This window comes from Bactrocera dorsalis, chromosome 1 (genome assembly GCF_023373825.1).
Source record: "Bactrocera dorsalis isolate Fly_Bdor chromosome 1, ASM2337382v1, whole genome shotgun sequence".
Classification (NCBI taxonomy): Eukaryota; Metazoa; Arthropoda; class Insecta; order Diptera; family Tephritidae; genus Bactrocera; species Bactrocera dorsalis.
In genome coordinates this window covers 22161221-22186756 of record NC_064303.1, presented here as the reverse complement: position 1 = coordinate 22186756, position 25536 = coordinate 22161221, and the positions used below count along the sequence as shown (strand labels likewise).

Genomic DNA, 25536 nt, shown 5'->3' with positions numbered 1-25536 from the left:
TATGTGATTTTCGATGAAATAATCGGTAACAAGCGTCGATCGATGAGACGGCGCAATATCGTGCAACAAACGCCAACTTTGATCTTCGCGATATTCGTGCTGAACACGTCGAATACGACGTACTAAACGCTTCAAAATTCCAAGGTGGAATACCGCATTAACGTTTTGGCCGGGTGGAAGAAGTTCTTTGAGGACAATACTCTTGGAATCATAAAAACAAATCAGCATTGTCTTCACTTTTGACTTCTCCATGCGCGATTTTTTGGGTTTCGGCTCGTCCGGTGCCTTCCATTCAGCACTCTGGCGTTTCGTTTCGGGATCATATTGGAAACACCACGTTTCGTCACCAGTCACAATTTTGTAAAGGAAGTTTTTGACCTTTTTGACATTCTTCGAATGTTGGATTCTGAGAAATTTTTGGTCGTCAGTCAATTTTTGTGGAACAAACCGCGAACACATCTTTCGTAAGCCCAAATGTTCGGTCAAAATGCGATAAATCGATGTTTTGGAGATGTTCAATTCCATTTCCATGAATTTCAATGATGATTTCGGCTGATTTTTGATGAATTCACGCACAGTTTCGATGGAATTTCCGGTGATCACGGATTTTGATTGGCCCACATGTTGATCGTCATTTATGTCCTCACGACCACTTTGAAAACGTTGAAACCACTCGTGCACTCTGCTACGGGATAGGCAATCATCGCCATAAACTTGTTTCATCAATTGAAATGTTTCGGTAAAAGTTTTACCAATTTTAAAACAAAATTTAATGTTGGCTCTTTGTTCGAAGCTCATTTCGCACCGATAACACAAACATACTGACACTTAAAACGCAATAACTTCACTTCCAATCAATGAAATGTCATGAAATTCTCACTGGACAATCGATAAAGATAGCAGATTCTAACGCACCAGTCGACATATAGATGGCGCCACCAGGGGGCGCTAGATTCAAAAAGTCCTGTTTACTTTGGAACGAACCTTGTATAATAAAAGACATCTGAGCTGCGGCAAAGTTAGCACATTTTTAAAGCAATAGTTTTACTATTTTTTTACGATTAATATTTCCAAAATTTCAAATAATTTTATTTGTTGAAGTAGCAACTTGTACAACTTTTGTATAAAAACTCTGTAGTTTTGTTGGAAAAAAGCGGCCAACTTCGTTACATAAATTTTTTATTAAGTTTTTCATTACGCCTGACGACATAACAGTTTATTATTATATAAAGAATATTTGTAAACAAAAATCATACCGATAAAAAATTTAAACTCTATGTAAACATATTGATATGTTCTATTTATTATTTCTCTTTTAGGAAATAAGAAGTGAACAAAATTTTATGAAAAACTGGCTGAGTGAAAAATTGTGTTCAAATAGAGAAAAAATAGCTTCCGAATGCGCTTTTTCGCGATACTATATTTTATTAATGAAATATGACGTGTATTATCAGCGTGTCTGCCAGCTAGTCAGTCATTCAGTCAGTCAGTCAGTTGACCGCACAGCTTAGTTTAATATCCTTTTAATCCATGCGAATCAAATGAATTTCAGCGATCAAAGCTTAAATTACACAAGCAATAACTTTTGCATATAGCAGCCGTGCGCCACTCACACCCCACCGATATTGGCGAAATTTGGCTTTTTATTGAAAATTCCGAAGTTGTCAGTGCGACCGCATCAGTTAACCGCGATAAAGTGCAGCACCAACAGCGGCAGCAGCAGTAGCGGCGGCGCCACCAGCGTATTTATGAAATAAATGTAGCCACAGCGCTGGCAAAAAGTGACCATACAACCACCAACACACACAAGTGCACACTCACACATATTTGCTTTCAAAGATAAATATTTAATAACAAATGTGAATGTATTAGTGGGAGTGGGACTGTGTGCGAGTGTGGAATGTGTATCTTTACTCGTGTCTGTGTGTGTGTGGCTGCCAATTTAGCTGATTTATTTGCGGTTATTTTGGTGTGGATGTGCATTATGCACCCATACTGGCATACATATAGCCAATATAATCGTATATATACAGTTCTTCGCAAAATAATAGCAGTGATCGCTACACAAAAAAGTTTGAAAGATTTTCTTTAAGTGATCTTTTGAGTTCTCTATTATAGAGTTTAATAATGAGTTGTGGTGAAAAGGCGATGTATTTGAAGTAGAAGTGACTTTAATTCGATTTCGTCACTTTAAAACGATATCAAGAGTTCAACAGGAGGAGCTGTTAAATCTGAAATTTAACCTTGAGGTTGGCAGTGATTGTCAACCTACCTTCCAAGTGATTCCTTGCATACTACTTCTACATGTATGACCGAGCTTATGAACTGTGGACATTTTAGTTGTTCGAGACTTATTGGAAAAAACTGTTTTCCTAGACGTGTGGTTTTCAACCAGGCAATAATTATTTCGGAGTTGATCGGTTAGCGCGACGCATCGCGTGCTGTGTCCAACATTGGTCCACGTAATCGTCCAGCAGAGCTGGTAATTCGAAAAACAAATCAATTTCGCAGTACAGTGAACATCCAAGACGCTATTGATGTTGTCTACTCCACATTATCAAAGAAGACCCAGAGCAGAAGAAATCATTGATAATATCAATATCACCGGCGTACGCCAGCAGCTGTACACTCTTATAAAAGGTTGTACCTGCTCGATTAAGTTCTGCGGCTCGAATTATTTCCTCCAGCAATAGATTCAAGAAGTCACATAGGCAGTCGCTTTGTCTGAAACCTCGTTTGGTATCGAACGGCTCGGAGAAATCCTTCCCGACTCTGACGAAGTTTTTGGTGTTGCTCAACGACAGTTTGCACAGCCGTATTAGTTTTGAGGGCAGCTTTGAAATCGACGAAGAGGTGGTGTGCGTCGATTCTCCCTTCACGGGTCTTTTCCAAGGTTTGGCGCATGGCGAATACCTGGTCGGTTGTTGATTTGCCAGGTCTAAGGCCACACTGTTAAGGTCCAATCAGTTTGTGTTTGTTGACGGCAAGCTTTAACCTTTCACACAATACGCTCGATAGAACCTTATATTCGATGTTGAGGAGGCTAATCACACGGTAGTTGGCGCAGATTGCGGGGTCTTCCTTTTTGTGGATTGGGCAGAGCACACTTAAATTTCAATCGTTGGGCATGCTTTCGTCCGACCATATTTTACAAAGAAGCTGATGCATGAAACTTGCACATGACTTCATCCTTCGAAGATATTTATTAGCTGCTGACATTCTTTTTTGCGAGCCTGTACACCTATTTTCCAAATTGCGCCGTGTCATGGATAATGAAGGGTTCTTGGCAAAGAAAATTATTTTTAATTGAGCTCATATAATTTATTTAACGCGACGTAAAGATCGGACCGACTTCAGCATATAAATTAATGAACACTCTGTCGTGGTGTGGCGCATTTTCTATTCGTATGTTTGTATATACTCGTACACAGATATCGGACTAAAATTTTGTGTACGTACCTCTCTCTGAAAGAAGCATTTGTTATAGCGGACGCTATCGGACCTTGGCCTTTAGCTGCCATACAAACTTAACGTTGGGAATTAGTTCTCGTATGGTCTTATTACTTGACATCTTCACCAAATTTGACATGGATAATTATCCGAGGCTAGAATATAATATTTGAACAAGTTTTTCAAATCGAAAAATGTTTTATTTGAAAAAATATCTCTTTGAAATTTTATAAGGATTATTGTCCAAAGCAAGGGTCTCCGAAGAATTATTTAGAGCGGACACCTATAGCATAAAGCTGCCATGCAAACTGACCTTTCAAACAAAAATTCTAATATTGGGTATATGTGAAGAGTTTTCAGATTCGATGCAAATGAAGTTAATGCTTTTTATTATTTTCATTAACAGATGATTTTCTTTGCATATTTAAAGGTATAGCAGAATAATCTGTGATGTTTAAATTTGGTATATGTATTATATAGAGAGTCAACAAACTATAGTATAAACATACTTTGAACAACTTTAGAACCACATTATAAAAAAATATTAAAATATTCCATTGCAGCAACGTCTAAGAGGTGAAAAAAACCTCATTGGCCGAGAACTGCCAATATTTTACACACAACTGTATGTGTACATAAAATATACACACATTTTGTTGATATTTGAGTGGTGACTTTTTTCTGACAGCTCGTAAAATTTATATCGCGGCGTAACAGCAGGCGAAATATTCACATATTTTCGCCTCAAAAAGAGCATAATAATGTCGATGTCCATCAAAATTTATTTATTTGAAAATAAATGCAACTGATGTGTGTGCGGCATTTTTCGCCAATGCAATTTAGCAAATTGTATGGCACCTAATGGTGCAAAAAACTCGAATTGCTGATTGTTTTGTTGTTGTGCTTAAATGTGTGTGAACGAATAAACATAAACAAACAATAGAAAATGAAAATTTATTAAATATCGCGTGGATGAATGAATGTGCCCACCATATTTATACTAACATAGTAAGAATAGTCAGGGAGCCTTAAAAATAAAGCGTAGAGTTGTGTGAGTGGAATGTGGTTCGATTCGTTATTCCTCCGCAGGTGTCGAATCGAACAAGCTATTGTTAGATATCACAGAGACTTAATAATAGATTTCATGTATTATTTTATTTAACACTAATAATTATTTATTATTACTTCACTTTGAAAAATCTTGATGGCACTTTCATCTCTTCTCCAAAGTTGTGGAAACTCTTCAATTCAAAAGAAATAAGTATAATGGTACAGTCGATTAACGCTAGATAAGACTGTCAAGTGAAAATAACGTAAGTAGCGGAGGCGTGGTCCAACCATTATGGATAATGTCCGCATGGGAACTTCTGAATGGTATTCTATCACCTCAGCAAGTAATATCATATATCCTTTATACTATTATACATCTTTGAAAGGTCTTGACATAACCTACAAAACTACGCTATGCATGATTAGTTTGGATATTGCGTTCAACAGTTATAGACGTGTAAACATGGAGTTCACTAACGCCGCGCGTTTTAAAGTTTTCCTTCATTAAAGGCAAATCCGCTAGAGAAACGTTCCCTGGCATTATTAGTGTTTTGGGGGATAGTTATTTATCACTTCGAACTGCGGAGGAATGGTTTGAACGATTCAGAGCGGTTGAAAACGACACCACGGATAAGCCAGCCGGCGGAAGACCTGTGATGACGAATACCGATCAAATTATAGAAAACACCAAGTTAGACCGGCATGTGGCATATCGTGATATCGCTTAAAAGATGCAAGTTAGTCACCAAAACATTTTAAACCATCTGCAGAAGGAAGGATACACAAAAAGCTTGATGTTTGGGTGTCGCATGATTTGACGAAAAAAAGCCTTCTGGACCGAATCAACGCCTGCGATATCCTGCCGAAACGGAACGAACTCGTGGCCGAAGGTGACTGGCGACGGGATCACATCTTCAGCGAAAACCTAAACAGTGGCCAAGCCGGGATTGACGGCCAGGAAGGTTTTGCCGTGGTTGTTGGGGGGATTGGAAGGGTATCATCCACTTTGAGCTGCTCCCATATGGCCAGAGGCTTAATTCTACCATCTACTGCGGACAACTGGTCCAGAATTGATCCTCAGGAAGGGTGTAGCGTTCCACCAGGACAACGCCAGTCCACACACTTCGTTGATGGCACGTCAGAAGCTACGGGAGCTCAGTTGGGAGGTTTTATCGCAACCACCATATAGCTCGGACATAGCGCCAAGTGATTACCAAGTGTTTCTGTCCATGGCAAACGCCCTTGTTTGTGTAAAGTTGAACTCAAAAGAGGCTTGTGAAAAGTGGATGTCCGAGTTCTTCGCAAATATGGAGGGAGGTTTCTACGAGGGGGGTTATTATGAAGTTGCTGTCTGATGGAAACAGATTATCGAACGAAACGGCATATATTTCAACTGGAGAGACAATTGTGCAAACAAATTTCTAAGTCTTTGGCTTTAACTAACGCAAATGACATTTTTTCGCTAGTTTTTTGTTGCCCTTCTTGAGATTTGAAATTTTAAGATCAAATAGACTTTTAAAGAACATATGTTGCTATATTTCTAAGTAACCTAGACCGAAGAATTACATGATAGTTATAAACAGAAATATCCCATATAAGTGTGCGTTGACGTAGGTGCTTGAAGAAAAAATGTGTATTTGTACTGAAAATTGGCGAGAAAGTGGTTAGCCCGGGGCTGGCAGGGCTGACAGTGACTTAGTCATAAATGCAACTTTATTGGAAAACTTTGAGAATACTGCTATGCATTAAATTTTTAGTGTCCTACTTAATTATATGCCCCATTATACTGACCTACCTAAATATTATGACTTTTTCTCACTCTATCATCATCACACTGTCAAAGTGACAAAGGCAATCAATCATTGATTACGACACAAACCAAATTTAACAACAACTTTTTATAGCGGCTGCGATTTCGAAATATAACTGCTAAGTATGCACATATACATATATATGTGTGTGTATGTATATGTAGATAAAATTTCTGCTTTTATGAAAATGACTAAACCAATTCTCTGCACGAGCATTGATATTTGAATGACAGCGTTACTACTTCGAGTTAAAAGCAATGAAAGCGAAAATTTGATAACCACTTTAGGAATTTTCAAATGGAAGCAGCAAATATATTTCCTCTATTCTAACTTTGCGCTTATTTGTATTATATAACGGCATTTGTATATTAATTCACTAAATTTTCCAACACTATTCACAACTTTGCAGAATTCCGCCGAATTTTAATGAAATTTTGCAACTGAAAACTCTGTTAGCCTAAATTGCGTACGCACTTTGACAGCAAACCGCCTTAACCATTTACCAATCAGTCACAATTCTATTTAGTTAAGTGGTGCATTCGCACAAAACGCGATTACCGCATGGTTCGAACGCAATGAGCTTGCGTAACTGTCCTCCATGGACATGGCGCGTTGGACTCGAGTGACTCGAGTTGCCACGGCGACCAATCAATCTGTGTGTGATTATCAGTTAGGCAATCATTCAACTGAAAATACCGTAATACCGTTAGCCGGGCGCAGAGTTAGTGCGTTACGCAAAATCATATTCGCATAATTCTAACGGGTGATTTTTTTGAGGTTAGGATTTTCATGCATTAGTATTTGACAGATCACGTGGATTTCAGACATGGTGTCAAAGAGAAAGATGCTCAGTATGCTTTGACATTTCATCATGAATAGACTTACTAACGAGCAACGCTTGCAAATCATTGAATTTTATTACCAAAATCAGTGTTCGGTTCTTTTCTTTTTTATCGACAAATTTTGTTCAGCGATGAGGCTCATTTCTGGTTGAATGGCTACGTAAATAAGCAAAATTGCCGCATTTGGGGTGAAGAGCAACCAGAAGCCGTTCAAGAACTGCCCATGCATCCCGAAAAATGCACTGTTTGGTGTGGTTTGTACGCTGGTGGAATCATTGGACCGTATTTTTTCAAAGATGCTGTTGGACGCAACGTTACGGTGAATGGCGATCGCTATCGTTCGATGCTAACAAACTTTTTGTTGCCAAAAATGGAAGAACTGAACTTGGTTGACATGTGGTTTCAACAAGATGGCGCTACATGCCACACAGCTCGCGATTCTTTGGCCATTTTGAGGGAAAACTTCGGACAACAATTCATCTCAAGAAATGGACTCGTAAGTTGGCCACCAAGATCATGCGATTTAACGCCTTTAGACTATTTTTTGTGGGGCTACGTCAAGTCTAAAGTCTACAGAAATAAGCCAGCAACTATTCCAGCTTTGGAAGACAACATTTCCGAAGAAATTCGGGCTATTCCGGCCGAAATGCTCGAAAAAGTTGCCCAAAATTGGACTTTCCGAATGGACCACCTAAGACGCAGCCGCGGTCAACATTTCAAAAAGTAAATGTCATGAACCAATCTAACGTTTCAAATAAAGAACCGATGAGATTTTGCAAATTTTATGCGTTTTTTTTTTTTAAAAAGTTATCAAGCTCTTAAAAAATCTCCCTTTATTAAGGGCATAAATTGAAATTCGTGCATACTCTGGCATTTGCTTGTTACGCTCTCTTCAAATAGTGTGTTGATACATATGAATATAGTACATTAGGAATTTTTGAAAAAATGAAAATCGCAACTAATGTAAATCAGTTATCATAAATAAAATTAACAACATTTTGTACGAATTCATAACTAAATCTATTGCCATGTTTCCCTAATTAAATATAATTTTTTGGTACTTTCTCAAAATCTTTTATTTCAGTGAAAGCTTCAAAAGCTTTTTTGACTATGTTAGGTTAGGTTAGATGGCTGATCAGAGATCGCACATGGATTAGATGTAGTCCTTTGTGAAGCCATTGAAAACAGAACTCCCGTGTTCGTAAGATTTCAAGCTTTAAATAGTTAGAAAATATCGGGAATTTATAAATAAAACGAAAATTTTTCTATCATCAAACAAATTTATTTTATCGCCTTCAAAGTAACATCCATTTGATGTGATGCACTTGGGCCAACGCTTCTTCCCATCGTCAAAACCTTTTTTATAGACACTTTCCGGAATGGCCTTCAGCTCTCGCATCGAATTTGTTTTGTGATGTCTTCAATTTATTCGAAGGGTGTTCCTCGAAGTGGATATTTCAGTGTGAAAATAAGAAAAAGTCACAGGGGCCCCATATCAAGTGAATACGCTGCTTGCTCACTGATATTTGTTGAGTGTTTGGCCAAAAATTTATTCGCAATGACGGTTTTGTACGATGATGCGTTATCATGATGAAGAATCCACGAGTTGTTGGCCCACAAACTTGGACGTTTATGACGAATATCGTCTCGTAAGCGCCTCATAACACAAAGATAATACTCTTTATTGACGGTTTGATCATAGTGGACGACACCACGAATATCGCAGAAAACAATGAGCAGTACTTTCACTTTCGATCGGCTTTGATGCGCCTTTGCGCCGCCATTCGGATTATTGCTGCTTCGAAAGTGTGTCATATTCGTAGAGCCATGTCTCGTCACCTGTAATTATGCGTTCCATGAAGATGGAACAGGATGTCTGCAGCTACCTGTTCTCGATACCTTTTTCGAAGGAAATTCAGCTCTATCGGAACAAGTCTTGCAGCAACAAGTTGAATACCCAATTTTTCATCCATAATCGTACGGATGCTCTCGTGTGACATCTTCAATTTATAGGCAATCTCTCTCAAGCTCACATGGCTATTTTCGGCAACAAGTTCCTTCACTTTTTCAACGTTTTCAAAGACCACACTCGTTGAAGGCCCTTCAGAACGAGGCATGTCTTCGACGGTCTTCCGACCCTCCTTGAATGCTCTGTAGCACTCGTAAGTTCGCGTTTTTGATAGATCACATTCACTAAAAGCTTTCTGCAAAATTTTCAGTTTGGCTGTCTTCCATATAAGCGGGAGATGAGAGGAGGATATTAGGAGGAGGAGGTAGGATAGATTAGGTTACTCTGGTAGGCCAATGAGCCACGCATATACCAGTTTTGGTCCTTTGCGATATCAGATGGAGTTCAGCTACTAGGTCCATGAGAAGTTCTCATACTCGGTACCTGCTGCAGTGCAACCTACCTTGGGGATCTTAGATGTTTATATCCTAGTCTTGCTAATGCGGGACAAATGCACAAGAGATGATCGGTTGGTTGCCTGGCGCTTTGCCCTATACATTTCCATTACCATTACATTACTTCTTCGCAAATAAGGAGATGGCTTCTACGAGAGGGGTATTGTGAAGCTGTCGTCTAGATGGAAATAGATTATCGAAAACTCGATCACTGTAACACTTTTTATAAAGCATTGAATAAAGAGCAAAAAAGTGGAAGAGCAATATTTGACAACCTAATATTTTAGTTTGAAATAAAAATTAAATTGCGTTACGTAATACATTTTGGCATTGGCAACACTTTTACTGGCAGCATAAATTCCTATCCGCCACCAAAACAATGAGTGCTCATAGCTGTCAGCTGGTAGCCACTGTCACGTGTCCGCCTATCCCATCATCCCCGGCATCCGTCTGTCTGTTCATCGCTCTGTCAGCATGTCCATCATGCGCTGCCGTTGTAACGAAAATCCATTACAATTTAAATTGGATTACGAACAAAATCGAGTGTGGAAATGCACACAAACAAATGCATATATGCAAATGAGCGTGCGTGCATCGGCCTGTAGTGCACCACATGATGATGAACGCCACCGCCAAGCAGACTTTAACGAACTGATAACAATTCGCTTGTCGTGAAGCAGGCGGACTGTCGTACCAAACTCCATATTGACCAACGTCCATATGCGCACGGCAGACATCTGCCAACAAAAAGGATAAGTGTAGGTGTGTGCGGGTATCGAGAGATATTTGTTTGTATGGCGGACGGCATTTCCGCGTGTGGGCGACATATGCCCAATGGGTTACCCAGTAGGGTGAAACAGTGAAGTGTGTTAAATTGTGGAATGTGCCAGGCGGGGTATGCAAAAAGTCAATATCACATAATTGTAGACAATTCAGGATAACACAGAGGACCATCGCCTTTGTTCCAATAGAATTTTCACGATTCTCAATACTTGAATCTTTGCTTAGATTATTGCGACTGATCGCCGATCGATCACATTTAGGCAATATGCTCTAAGATGACATGCGTCACAAACCAGTTAAGCTAACTGATTAGGGCTTTGGACCATATTGTAACTAGAAGACATCGAATCAGGCTTATCAACTACTACAGATGAGTTTGGTTGGTATTCCCTGTGTCGAAGGAATGCTAGAGCATCTGATATGCCTCTTTTAATGCAATTAAACAGAATGGGTTGAAGAAGGGATTCGAGCTGATTGTTAGTTCTGTTCGAACTCACTAGAAACATTTTCCTAAGTCAAAAGTCTATTATTTTGATTTTGTATTTATCAATAGACTATGGATTCTAAGAAACGGAAGTCTCGGAATACTGTCTTATAAGATTAGGATCCGTCACGCCATAAGTCGGTAGGAACTGATAGTTTTAAAGGTCCTCTTGTTGATACATATTCTAGGTGACTTTACTCCGCACGTTCTACGCGCCTTGTCAGAGATTTCTACAGGAAATCTATAAGTTGATAGTCAAGCTTTTGGGCTATCTCCATAAGTTACGATTACAGCCTTCAAAAATTATATACATAGTAACATAACGCTCGTTTCGTGTAGAAATTTAAATCATTTATGAAACACTGTTGGCGGCCCTGCGTGACCGGCGACTGGTTTTACCTTGCAGACAGTGTATTTAAGCGCGCAGAGCGCAATTTAGGACCGCCCGTTCCTCTGGTGTGTGTGTACAAGTATTTTATAGTGGTGGCTCGTAATTTAAATTGTTGGCTCCGCAACACGTCAGGCGAAAATTTTTCAATTACTTGAACATATTTTTTTTATTTTTGTTGCCTTTTTCACTGCGCTCTCTCCGCCAGATGCATACATAGCGTATGCTGTTGGTGTCGTTGTTACTTTCGGCAATACGAAGTGCAAATATTACGGTGTGTTTATCATTTACTCGCACCAACATAACTACGCACTCGCCGGCAATGGAGTTATTATTTGCACTGCATCGAGTGGGTTGTGGCAAACATTGTGCAGGCAATGTGGGTGCATTCTGTTGCATTCATACAATTCTATACGAATTAATGTGAGAATGTGTAAAGCATTGGTTTGCTAACATTTAAGTAAACGCCTTGGCTTAAATGCAGCAATAAATGGGTTCTGAATTTTAAATTGTGCTTTAGCGGAGCTTTGAATGAAAGCTTGTACTCTTCGAAGGTTTATATTATTTTTACTTTACGGATATTCCCTCAATTCATTGGTAGTGATATGCTTTATTATTATTGTGTTTAAAAATTTGGTAGTTTAAGTATTAATTTAGGGCTAAGTAAATTCAAACCGTATGTAACGATTTCCAAAAAGCCAGTAGTCCTTGCAGTAAAAACAAATGAGCTATTTATCTGTCAGAGATGATTGCATAATTGTTTTTGTTTAGTAGTGGCATAAAATATCTCTCAAGTCAGCTTCTGGAATGCTGTCGAGCCGCTTGTTCCTCTCTTTTGACACTTCTCTTCAGTAAAGTTTTCCACTTCATTATGGAAAGATATACGACCCAACAGCGAGTCGAAGTTTTTAAAATTTACTACCGAAATTCGTAGTCAGCGGTCTCGAGAATATTGCTGCCGCTAGCAACTAGACTCATTTGGGTCTTTCACATGTCGTTCTCAAGCGTTGGGCATCGTTATGGTTAATTTTGCGAACATGATCTTGGCCTACATCCTTACAAGATCAAACTGGCGCAAAAACTGAAGCCGCTTGACCACCAGAATCGTCGTATGTTCGTGAATTGGACTGAACAACAACTTGAAAATATCCATCGAAAAATCATCTCCTGCGATTAGGCTCATTTCTGGCTGAATGGCTTCGCCAATAAGCAAAATATGCGTTATTGGCCAGGCAGAAATCCACATGTACTTCATGAGTCATCATTGCATTCCGCAAAAAATTACGGTTTGGCGCGGTTTATGGACCGGCGGCGTCAGATTGCCCGTACTTCTTCCGTGATAATCGTGACCGACACGTTATTTTAAAAGAGAATCGCTACAACTCAATGATAACCGATTATTTTGAGCCCGAATAGGATGATATGAAAACCAAATTAGGTGAACGTGTTATCTCACGAAGTGGTACAGTCAGTTGGCCGCCTTGGTCATGCGATTTGACGCCATGAGACTGTTTCCTGTGGAGCTACGTCAAAGCTATAGTCTATACCAACAAGCCAACGACGATTGATAAACTTTGTTCGAATATCGAAGGTGAAATTGCAGAAGTATCGACCGATTTATGCTTGAAAACCGTCGAATATTTGATTCAGCGTCTGGACTTCTGCAAGCGTGACCGTAGTGGCTATGCAAAAGAAAACGAGTTCCATACATAATTTTATCAAATCTATATACTTTCAAAGGAATAAAAAAATTATAACCATTTTTATTTTATCTAAAAATTTGCAAGAAAGACCATGTTTATCTCAATGAAAGGATTCTAAGCAATCTTTGTCCAATGAATATGGTAGAGGCCTGAAATCCAGCCAGAGACCAATTGTCGAGCTTGTTTAGAGAAATGTGCAGGAATCATGCCAATAAATTACGTAAATCCTTAAAGTGGCCAATCTGCTATTTTTATTACATTCCGTTCAATAAAAGTAGTATGCAGAGCGAAAGAAAAACGTTATCGCCAAGATCATGGACTCAATAGATCTTTACGTACTTCATAAGAACTTTAATGAAGCTAAACTAAAGTACATGAGATGCAAATATATACTGCGCGTGATCTTACATACTAGAGAGAAGTGAATAATTTGTTGTCATATGAGTTGCGTGGGAAAGAAGCTTCATGATATTCAAGTCAGTTAACTAACCTGTGTCTATAATAAAGAAAAACTTCATTGTCCCTCGGAAAGTGAGTATGATATAAGCCATTCACTTTTTATAGGCGTTTGGCAATCCGTAAGAATTCAGACTCATCAAGAAAACGAAAGGTGAAGATGTTGATCATATAGCTGAAGAAGAAGCAAACGCAATTGAGCCTGCAAAATGGAAAATGAGGATCATGCATCTTCTAGAAGAAAGTTGGAAAGACTACGATGATATTTGTATAGGGAAAACAAATTGTTTTATAATGGTACAGAGAACAAAACGGGTAGAAATGGCAAGCTTGTAGAAGCGCAAATTGCAATTTCGCAAACTCCACAACAACATTCTCACTCGCAAAAAAGCACCAAAAAAGACCTTTAAGATATCCGGAGGCAATGAAATAGATGAAATTGACCACTTACTTCTCAATCTCTGAAGAAAAAGTTGCATAACAGACGTACGCAGTCTCAGAGTACCGACACTGACCACTACGACGTAAACTCGAAGTATTCGAAGTATTGCTCATCACGAGTCACAACTTTTTTTCATCTTTCTGGTAAAGCACGACGGTAAAATTTTTCACCTCGTGATGCTGTCCAAAAATTCAGACATGTTTTGATGTTATCTTGTGCTTCTGAGACCTTGTGCCTTTGAACGGAGCAAATAATAGTCAGACGTTGAAATAGTAGGTGGGTATAGGACTTCTTATTTAAGCGTTCCGGGCAGGTTTGAACGGGTTTGGCAACGTGAGGTCGAGCGTTGTCATGTAGCAGAATCACTTATTCGTTCCTCGCCCGGTGTAGGGAACAAAAGTTATTATTTCTGAATAATTCGCCCGAACCACAGCTTGGAAAGACTTGAAAATTTGCACGGGTATTCCTTTAGTTCTGAAGAAGGTCCTAACGGCTAAAGTCATGCTAGATTTTGCAATTTATATCTATATTTATAACTCAAGAACGGCTGAACCGATTTGGCTGAAAATTGTTGTTGGGATAGCTTGGAACCTTGGGACGGGCATAGGCTACTTTCCATCGGTGGTTGCAACAAAAGCTCCCAACCGAGCTCCCGTAGCTTCTGACGAGTCATCAACGAAGTGTGTGGTGGTCTGGCGTTGTCCTGGTGGAACACTACATCCTTCCTGTTGGCCAATTCCTCCGCAGTTCTGGTCGATCGCCTGCTTCAACCCAGTTCTAATAAGGAAAAATGTAGAATTAAAGGCAAAGGCTTACTAGTAGCGACTGAAGAAATCTTGTACAAGTTTTTGATACTAGATACACTTGAACAAGCTAACAACCCGCTATTATGAACATCAAAAAAGCAAACTCTCTCATTAAATTCTCATATTTATAGTTGCCTCCTAGAATACACACTTTCACTTACACCAACACACTAGAGTTAGCTGTGAACACAGGGTTTCCGATTTCCGCAATCGCCAAGTGCATCGGCACTTCAACGCAACAACTTGATGCGATATGAAAATGAAATAAATCATCATCTTAAAGGGATGGTATACTTGTATTTGTGAGGGCTAAATAACACACAAACATACAGCTAATGAATGACAACAATACATGTCAGCAGAAACAACAAAAACAAAATGAACAAAGGCTGAGTGTATGGCGGCGATAACAATACCAAAACATTGTTGCAGCTGTCAAGCTGTTGACACTATCAGCAAAATAACATTTTGCCACAATAGCTGGAGAATAGACATACAAGTGCATAAATACAAACACAAATACACACACACATATACGAATGTGCATGCAAGTGAGAAAGCAGGAAGTTTGAATGGCAGGAAGGCAAGAAAGCGAGAAAGCAACTAACAAGCAGACAGACAGTCAAATAGCTCTGGGCTCGGATACGTAGCCAGTCTGGCAACGCAGTGGCCGACCAACCTAAGCGCTTGCGGTCATCAGGCCAACGCTACTGTCGGCAACAAAGTGATCAATCAAAATTTTTACGCACTTTAGCCGAGCGCACACACCGCCCTCGCGCCGCAGCGTTGGCTCTGCAAAACTTTACTGCTATCTGAAAGCATTCATTGCAACGCACGCACTCACATTCTTTGCGCTGTTTTCCTTGTAAACAAATGTTTGTATGTCGTGTAGTCGCTGCGCGCACTCCTTCGCAGTCGCATGCATATTACTCATACGCCCCCGTGGTTGTTTGTTTTGCCAGTTGCCAGTTGCCTGCTCGTCAGCTAGGAAGCCCGGTAGCCCGGCAGCTCGCCGCTCAGTTGGGGGCGTATGGAAATTTATTTAGCCGTTTAACTGCTTAGCCTGTGCGTGCATGTCGGGAAAGCCATAAATATAAAGCAATACCAATAAAAAGCGAAGACACACACACACAGGCATGAGAGTTGCCGCATACACAAACACACATTAAACACATATACATAGCCATACGCATGCGACTTAATCCAGTAACACTTTCCCAAAAGCAAAAACGAGCATATCAACCGCATCACCATCACTACCCCCCATCCCCTTGTGTGTGTTGCTGTGTTGGTGAGTCAGCGTGTTCGTCGGCGTTTACACTGTAACTGTAGCTTTTAAGAATTTATTACACAGCTGAACTTGCAGTTACAATAACGGTAAAAGCAATGCTACGCAGTATCAATACTCGCATGAGTTGAGCCTTCAATGGCATTTGATAGCCACTTCCATAGTTACTACTCAACCCACCATTTTGGCATTGCCGGGTGGAGGGGGGAGTGTGGGGAGCGGGCGCTGAATTTATGTTGCAGACTTTTTGCATTTATTTTCTTGTTGTTATTGCTTTTATTGTTGTCGCTTTTATTTATGACAATATTGATGAAAGCTCAGTGGTTAACGTTTGTCACGAAAAGCGAATTTAATAACCCCAGTGGGAATTATGCCATGAGTTGTGTCATTTGCGCCACCAACGTGATATATTGAGACAATTTAACACACATAAATTAACAGCATTAATTTATAGTCAGCCAATGATGCTGTCTCGCTACATACTGTGATGAAACAAGTCAAATTTCCTCAGATTTGTGGAAGATGGAGGTCTCTATTTATATAAAAGGTTTCCTCAAACTTGAAAATCATCTCTTTGATCCAATTTTACACTAATTTTTTTCAATATAGCTTTAGTTGTGTGTATCTCCCCCAAAAGTAGACGAATTTTTGTTTTCAACTAGTCAACTTTAAGTGCCCTATGCGGCAAAAACAATCCTAAAAGCATTGGTTCAATAAAATTCAGTCACCTCACTTAGGTGGCCAATTGAATAGCCTCGTTTTGGCAATGTCACCAAAGTTTCGCACCAATAAAATTATAGTTTCAAGCGGTTTATGACGACCGTCTGATAACGTATCGCCTTCATAACCCGCTAATCTTTATGTCGCTAGACTAGCATGTATTCAATTCGCTTACACGCCTCTTAACCAAATTTTAGCCGATGGATCTCAAAAATCCACATGGATCAAATATTCCATGAAGTATTGCTACTGGGCATGAGACAGCCGTCGGCACATTGAGATAACAATAGTTCACTGACATCGAATGACAACCGAAACCACAATCATTTTTGCAAAATTTTCGTAAGTTTTTTCATAGACAAAATAATTATTGGAAACGTTTAGCTTGTTACATGGTCTACCGGAATTATTACTTCGACGACTTAAACTCATGTTTGGGAACCAATAGTTTGTCAATCAATTGTTTGTATCTTATCTTATTGGATATACCGTTGCCTTCATCTTCAATTTTTAAATGTATGATGAATTAATGCCTGTAAGATGTAATGTGTGTATATATGACGTATGTAAGAATGCTTGGAAATTCTTCAGAAGGACGCAACAAAATAGAAAAGAAAGATGACAAATACAAAGTGCTCTTTAAGTTTGCTACAAGTTTTTCTAAACAATTTTGAAATTAACACTTTTCGCTTCATTGCTTTTCCAGTATAGATCTTCGTGCGATAGCTGAAACCTATCAAAACTAGATCTTAACAAAACACGATAAACCTAAAAAACTATATATTTTTTTTTTATTCTTCAAATTGCTTTTTAGAAAGATTTTTTATTTTAATATTGCCCTTAAACATTCCAAAGCCACTATATTGTCATTAGAATAATTTGCCACCTATTGCTGTTCTTGAAGTCTTCCTTATCACCTTGTAAGCAACTCTTCGAGCTCTTGATCTCAGCGACATTTGGTTTCAACAAGACGGCGTCATTTCCCACATATCGAAAGTATCAATGAATTTTTTGAGCGAACACTTCGATGAACAGGTAACTTTACGTTTTAGGCAGGCCGATTAGACTTTTTTACTTTGGGATTATATAAAGCCTTAAGTCTATGCGGACAATCTTGCTTCGTTTCAGTCGAACTGCTCGAACGAATCAACAAAAATTGCACGCAACTGATGGACCATCTGAGACTAGACCCCGGCCAACATTTGAAAGATATAATCATCAAAAAATAAACGTCAAAGAAAGTTCTTTCGGATAATAATAAGCACTCTCTATTAAATTTGGAGTTTCGATGTTTTTTCTAAATAAAAGTAGGGAAGCTCAAAATGGATCACCATTATATAGTGATTCATATTTCACATAGGTATTACTCTTCATTTGCGCCACACTGAGAAACATTCAGAGTTCTCTTCAATCATTAATTTTATATAATGTCAAATTTTAGGCCTGTAAATCTTCTGTTTGATGTTCTAAGGTCTTAGCTTCATATACTTATGTATGTATATTTTCCAAAATATTAAAAAAATAAAAAATATATACAAATATACCTTAATAATATTTATATAACCAATGAGTCTTGGCTTACTAATATGATTTTGATATTGACTAATTAATCAATCATTTTCAAGGGATTTCAATTAGAAGTTGTAATTGCTTCCCAGTTTTGGTTCTAATCAGTGGACCAAATGGTGGAGCTACAGTCTATCAAGTAAGAGCGTGGTCGACTTTACTGACACTTAATGAAAGCTTTGTCTAAAGGAAAGCTTTGTCTTTGGTGTATTGGTTCCGCACAAAGGTTTTGTTGTCTTTGATCTTTTGAAAGAGAATCACGTTAAACGCCATGAGCGCTGAGTTCCTTTGCATCCACCCGAAAGGTCTCAAAATGTCGCAATCATCCGCTGCTGAATATATGAGAAAGTCGAAGGCATTTGTACAGAAGTGGATACAGCGATATATAGTGGCTAAAATAGGCGATAAATCATCACAACATGCTTCGATAGGAAAAGTAAACAAAAAAGCTGACAAAAGGATAGTCAATCTGTTTTCGCGGCATCCTGCTTTAACACTGCGGCAAGGACGAGCAAAATTAATGGCAAAGGGTTTAGATATATCCAACGAAACTACTATCCGAACCCTTCTTCAAACTCATGATCTGAAATGGCTCAACACAATGAAGTAGCCTTTGCTGACTGAAAACCTAGTGACAAAGCGACTCGCTTGGGCGCATGAGAATATTGATAGAGATTTTGAAAATGTCATTTTTACTGATGAATGTTCTATATGGGCACGTTCTGTCTCACGCGAGCCTGGTCAACTTCCACCAACAGGCTTGTTCAGCGGACCGTAAAACATGGAATAAAGATGCATCTTTGGGGCTGCTTCTCACCTCTTTACTGACAACCTTAATACCGAGAAAATGATAAAAATCTGCAAAAAGGCTTTACTGCTATCTGCCAAACGATGGTTCATCAGAAAAAATGAAGATTGAATTCTGCAGGAGGACAACGATCCTAAACACCGCAGCAAGCTCTGTACTCAGTGGAAAACTCAATCTACTATCGTTACATTGGATTGGTCGTCGCAGTCGCCCGACGCAAACCCTATTGAAAATGTGTGGGTATAGATTAAACAGAAGCTTCGTGGAAGACGCACATACACTTTAAAGCAGTTGTGTTATGAAATTCGTCGGATCTGGAGATCCTTGCCACTAGAATACGCCGTCAAATTTGTAGAATCATAATTCAAATTAGCTGAGTCCAGCGAAGCATATATAACTTCATACAATAGTGCTTTACTCCCTTGTTCTCTTAGTTACATATATTAAAGAGATATTATTAATCCGTTCTCAAAGGGTTATTCAAGCATAAGAAGATATAAGATATTTACTTGACCATCTTTTTCTCCCCTGTAAATTTGACAGACCAATAGACAAAGAAAAATCGGTGACAAAACAAATTTATTTCTAAGAAAGCAGTTTTACGAATGGCATACATATGTATAACCGAAAATAATATGAGTTGTTGCTGGTTCTCCGAAAACATATGAGTTCAAATTATATTTATATATATATATATAAACATATATCAGAATATATGCTCGTTTAAGTAAATTTGTTTAAGTGCCGATTTATGCTTACATTTTCCTAAGCGTCAAGGCTATACAATCAAATTGTGGTTGTTGTCTACGCTTATCCGCATTTGTAATCATTATCGCCCCAAGTGGCATTGTCGCACTTCTCCAACAACTACTCCACCTTTTCACTAGAACTATGTAGCTTTGTTTAGATATTATAATAGCACAATAAGGCAGTTAGTAGTTACTTATATGAGATATGTATGTACGGACACACACTTATAAATTTGGGCCTTTTGTTAAATTATGATTGATATGTTTGAATGGACATTATTGAGGTGGAGTCGAGCAATTCGATATGCTTGAGTAAACATGGGAAAATAAGTGGGAGAGAATGTCAAGAGAGAAAGAGCAAAGGCGATAGTGACAAACCAAATATAACAGTAAAGGTAGGCGCAAGTACATCGCTTGAGTGGAAGTGAAAAGGACTACGATAAAAGCGCCCTGTCATTATAGCTTTATTGTATTTTCCATATATATTTTAGTTTGTATAAGCATTTAAGGCTTTGTGGTTCACTTCATTCTACTTACCGGCCTAATATTTATTACATTTAAGTACCACATTGTGGCCTTTAATGAGTTCGATTGTGTATTTGTATATTAAGCATACATTACAATATGCGTATATCAGGCACATGTGTATTTATCTGTATATATGTATGTGTAATCAAACGTGCTTTAAGCCTATTGTGTTTGTAATCCTATGTAACGTAAGTATAATCTAATAATTACAGTCAAGGGTCTCAAATCCTCAGTTAAGAATTTTGTGTTGTATGAACTACTACATATTTATGTACTTGAGTTAAAACAGATAATCATTAAAATAACTGAACTAATAAATTTCGAAATTCTAAAGTGTTGATTAACAAGAAAAAACATTAACTTCGGCTGCATGGAAGCTAATATACTCTTCACATGTGCATTTCTTTTAGTAACTATGTGTCCCGTTTGTATGGCAGCTATATGCTATAGTAATCCGATCTGAACAATTTTTTCGGAGATTATGTTATAACCTCAAACAGTAATCCATGCTAAATTTGGTGAAGATACCACGTAAAATGGGAAAGTTTTCTATACAAGCCTTTAATTCCGATCGTTCGGTTTGTATGGCAGCTATATGCTATAGTTAACCGATCTGAACAATTTCTTCGGAGATTACATTGTTGTCTTAGAAAATAATCTGTACCAAATTTCGTGAAGATATCTTGTCAAATGAGGAAGTTTTCCATACAAGAACTTGATTCCGATCGTTCAGTTTGTATGACAGCTATATGTTATAACCGATATCGGCAGTTCCGACAAACGACGTCATATTTTTTCCGCTCTGTTAACATTTCTCTTCAGTAAGGTTTGCCATTTTATCATGGAAAGATATACGATCCAACAATGAGTCGAAATCATTAAAATTTACTACCGAAATTCGGCGTCGGTGGGCTCAACTTTAAGAGCGCTAGGTCCAATTTATGGTCGTCAAAATTCTCCTGTCAGGTCAACAAATGAGCGTCTAGTGGAAAAATTTTAATTTACAGACACATTACAAAATGTCGCCGTGCATCAATTGAATAAGACCAAAATCAGTTTCTCACATGTCGTTCTCAAGCTTCTCGATGAGCATTTATATGACGTCGTTGTGGCGAATTTTGCGAAAAGATTTTGGCCTATATACTTACAAGATCAAATTGACGCAAGAACTGACCACCAGAATCGTTGTATGTCAACATGAAAGTAAACCGGATTTTCATCGAAAAATCATCTTCCACGATGAGGCTCATTTCTGGCTGAATGACATCGTCAATAAATAAAATATGCGTTATTGGTTAGACAGCAATCCACATGTACTTTATGAATCACCATTGCATCCCGCAAAAAATGCGGTTTACGGGTCGGCGTCGTCAAATTGCCCGTACTTACTCCGCGAGAATCAAGACCGGCACATTACTGTGAATGGGAATCGCTAATACTCAATGATAAACGAAATGTTTTAAATTTACCCTTTTTAATCCAGTGTTTTCACTTTAAAATCAACTGTGTGGTTGCTTCTGATGAACTGAATCCAACAAAATTTTTTCGCACTCAAAGCAATTTTTTCGCCACGACAATGCGAGCTCTGATACATCGACTGAAACAACTACCGACAGAAGATGGGAGTTAGTCACCAAACCATCAGCAGATGGCTGGATACACAAAAAAGCTCAATGATGGTTTGACGCAAAAAGACCTTCTGGACCGAATAAACGCCTGCGATATGCTGTTGAAACGGAACGAACTCGACCCATTTTTGAAGCAAATGGTTACTGGCGACAAAAAATGGATCTCATACAACAATATCAAGAGAAAACGGTCGTATTCGAAGGCCGGCGAATCATTCCAAACAGCAGTCAAGCCAGGATTGACGGCCAAGAAGGTTTTGCCGTGGTTGTTGGGGGGATTGGAAAGGAATCATTCACTATGAGTTGCTCCCATATGGCCAGACGCTTAATTCTACCAATTACTGCGAACAACTGGACCGCTTGAAGCAGGCGATCGACCAGAAGCGTCCAGAATTGGCCAACAGGAAGGGTGTAGTGTTCCACCAGGACAATGCACAGACCGCATACTTCGTTAATGATTCGTTAGAAGTTATGGGATCTCGGATGGGAGGTTTTATCGCATCTACTGTATAGCCCGAACATAGCGCCAAGTCATTACCACCTGCTCCTGTCCATAGCGAACGTCAAAGTACCAAAGTTGAACCCAAAAGAAACTTGTGAAAAGTGGCTATCCGAGTTCATCGCAAATAAGGAGGAGGCTTTTACGAGGGGGGCATTATGAAGTTGCCGTCTAGATGGATTAGGATGGAACAGAGTATCGAACAAAACGGCGCATATTTGCACTAAATCCAATCACTGTAAGACTTTTTATAAAGCATTGAATAAGGAGCAAAAAGGCGAAAGGGAGATATTTGACAATTTAATATTAGTTTGTTGGTTAAACAAAGAAGACGCAGGAGCTCCTTACCGCAGGTGTCGAGATTTTACTAGTTGGAACTTTATTTGGAGGACCAGTTGATATTGCCATTAAGAAATTATTCAAGTACAACAGACAAGTTACTATTTTTATACTCTGAAACATATTAGGGGTATTCAGATCAGCCTTGTGAATTCGTTAGTCGTTATTCGGTAGTTTTTCACATGTATTTTGCTTTTGTAAAATTAACAGACTATCGTTCTACCGAGTAACGAACTATCCATCTGGCAAGCTTGATAATTGTTTCGTTACTCGGTAATATCACATCAGCTGTTCTCCTGCTCCTCTTCTCCATCAATTTAAAGTACTTACCAGTAATAAATTTGATCTGCTCCACATAATTTTCAATTAAATGACTGACAATTTTTGATTTTGCACTTTGTTGAGGCATTTTTACTCAATCAGTTAAGCCTTTTAAACCAAATTAACAGGCTTCGGTCTGTATACCCCTATTGCAATCTGATCTAAAAGTCCTCGAGTTGGATATAGGGTTAAATATACATAAGTGAACACTATGATGGGCCTGGCTGTCCATCCGTGCAGGCTGTAATTGAGAAAATTGAGGTATATTGATGAAACTTGGAACAAGAATTTCTTTCGCAAAAAGTCAGGCGGAGTTCGTAGATGAGCGAAATCGGAAATTTGGAAATATTTCTTATATTCTTATTGATTAAAATAAAGCATTTCCATATATACATATGTATGTATTTAATGTCATTTTTATAAATATATTTTAAGATTGAGTGCACCAATAGCTGATTTTTTTCTTCTACTTTATACTAATTATTTTAACAAAAATAAGTATTAATTGTCATTAAATGTTCGACATTTGATATTTAACACAAAATTAATTCTTTTTTTTTCTCTTTCTCTCTTCTTTCACAACTCTACTCCGTCGGCTGCCGCAGGCAATGGCGTGGCAGGCAATTCGTTGGGCGATAATAATCAAACGCCAGTGCGTAATCCTCCGGGCGCTTTTCACAATTCAGCAAACTCACTGGCGCAACATAATCTACTTGGCGGTATAATTCTTTGGATTAAAATGCAATCATTTGGGATTTACAAGCGTTTATCGAGTTGGTGCCAAAGCAAGCGGCAACGACAACACCAACAACGCCAACCGAACGCGGCAAAGCCGCAGCAAAGGCAAACACAACCGCAACAGCTGGCGGCCAAGCAACAAAAAAATGGAAAACAACGCGCACAACAACACACACAACAACAAGAACAACACCAAATGAAATGGCTACCATTAAAGTATCAACCAAAAAATCATTTTTCTTCTTCGCTTCAACGGTGCGTCACTGCGTATGAGCAATCAGCAGAACGGCACCACAAAGGAGGAGAGACGGCGGCGGTGACGGGGCGCACTTGCGGTGTGGCTGCTTACACGCAACGCGGTTGCTTACAGCAGTCATCTCAATGGCTGATAAGGCGAATTGATGCGTCGTGCGCGGCATTCGAGGACAGTGAGGTGAAAATGGAATATGAAAACGGGAAAAGTAATGAGTTGCCGAACAAAGTCAGCGTCGCGCTCGAGCCATTACACAGCCATATGCCGATGATTTTGCGGCCACTAGCGTTGACAGCGCCATTTTTACACGCCATATCGAGTGGTGTATCAGCTGAAACAACAAAAACAACAACAACAGCTACACAAATGCTTACGAACTTGTTGTTTGTAAAGACAATGGCGGCAAATAGCGCTGAAAATTTCACATTGCATACGCAAAAATTAGCCGAGAATATCGACGCTGCTGAAAGACTCAGCGGTGCGCGCTCTAAAGATGCGGCGGAGGGGTCTGTGATTGGTGACTGCCATAGCAGTGTTAGTGGGAGAGTAAGCTGCAGCAAGGGAGTGAGTGAAATGCTGCACGCCTCTAGGCGAGACCCACAAATATGCGATAACAACAACAACAACACTCAAAATGCAAATGGAAACAGTTATGCGGGTGTCTCTACCACATGTATGACTGAGAATGAGCGCGGTAATAAAGACACTAAGCAAGCCACAAATGTCTGCAACAACAATAAGCGTAGCAATAAGACAGTCTACAAAGTTTGTGCTAATTCTAGTCGTTACAGTGCGTTTGACAGCAAAACAAACGAGAACTTTCTGGTGTCACTTACAAAACTCAGTTTTGCGCTTGTGTTTGTAGCAGTTGCGCTGCTGCTGACACACGCAGACATCGGCACTGTCCTTGAGCGCTACTTACCGTTAGTATTATTAGCCACATATGCAAGTCAGGTTAAAATACATAAGCAATTACAACAACAATACGCACGAGTGCTAAATAGCCACCGAAAAACCGTGTGTAACAATGCCAGCAGCAACAACAACTACAAAAGCCACAACAGCATTTCCGATTAGCTGCCAAAGGTTTGGCAATGCCATGAAGATCACTTCATTCGCCCGAATAATAAGATTTCTGCGTCACGGACAATGCGTGCTGCCGAAATCGGCATCATCACCAATAGTAATAACAACAACAACAACAGTTACGAACTCACTAAGACCAGCAACAATAAGCAGCCGCAAGAAGCCAACAATAAACCGCAACTTAGCGTTGGCAGCCGCAGCGTCTATATCCAGCACAATAAATACACCAACAACAACCACAACGAGCAGAGCATCGGTCGCGGTAAAGGTAACGAGCCTTCGTGCGCTATTTTGCGTCGCAGCATTGAGATGAAATCAAATGATTACATGCTGTCGGCAAATAAACGGGCGGGGGTGGGGTTCGGAATTTGTCGTTGATGGCGCTGATGACTGGC

The 25536-nt window shown here is 39.2% G+C and overlaps 1 protein-coding gene across 1 annotated transcript in view; it reads left to right on the top strand.

The window, feature by feature from the left end:
* The window catches only part of LOC105225693 (uncharacterized), a 253875-nt gene extending 228743 nt beyond the window's left edge, over positions 1 to 25132 (top strand). The window contains exon 12 of the mRNA XM_049447157.1: positions 23670 to 25132. Coding sequence (XP_049303114.1) covers positions 23670 to 25132 — 1463 coding nt within the window. The remainder of the gene's footprint in view (positions 1 to 23669) is intronic.
* The last annotated feature ends 404 nt before the right edge of the window (positions 25133 to 25536 follow it).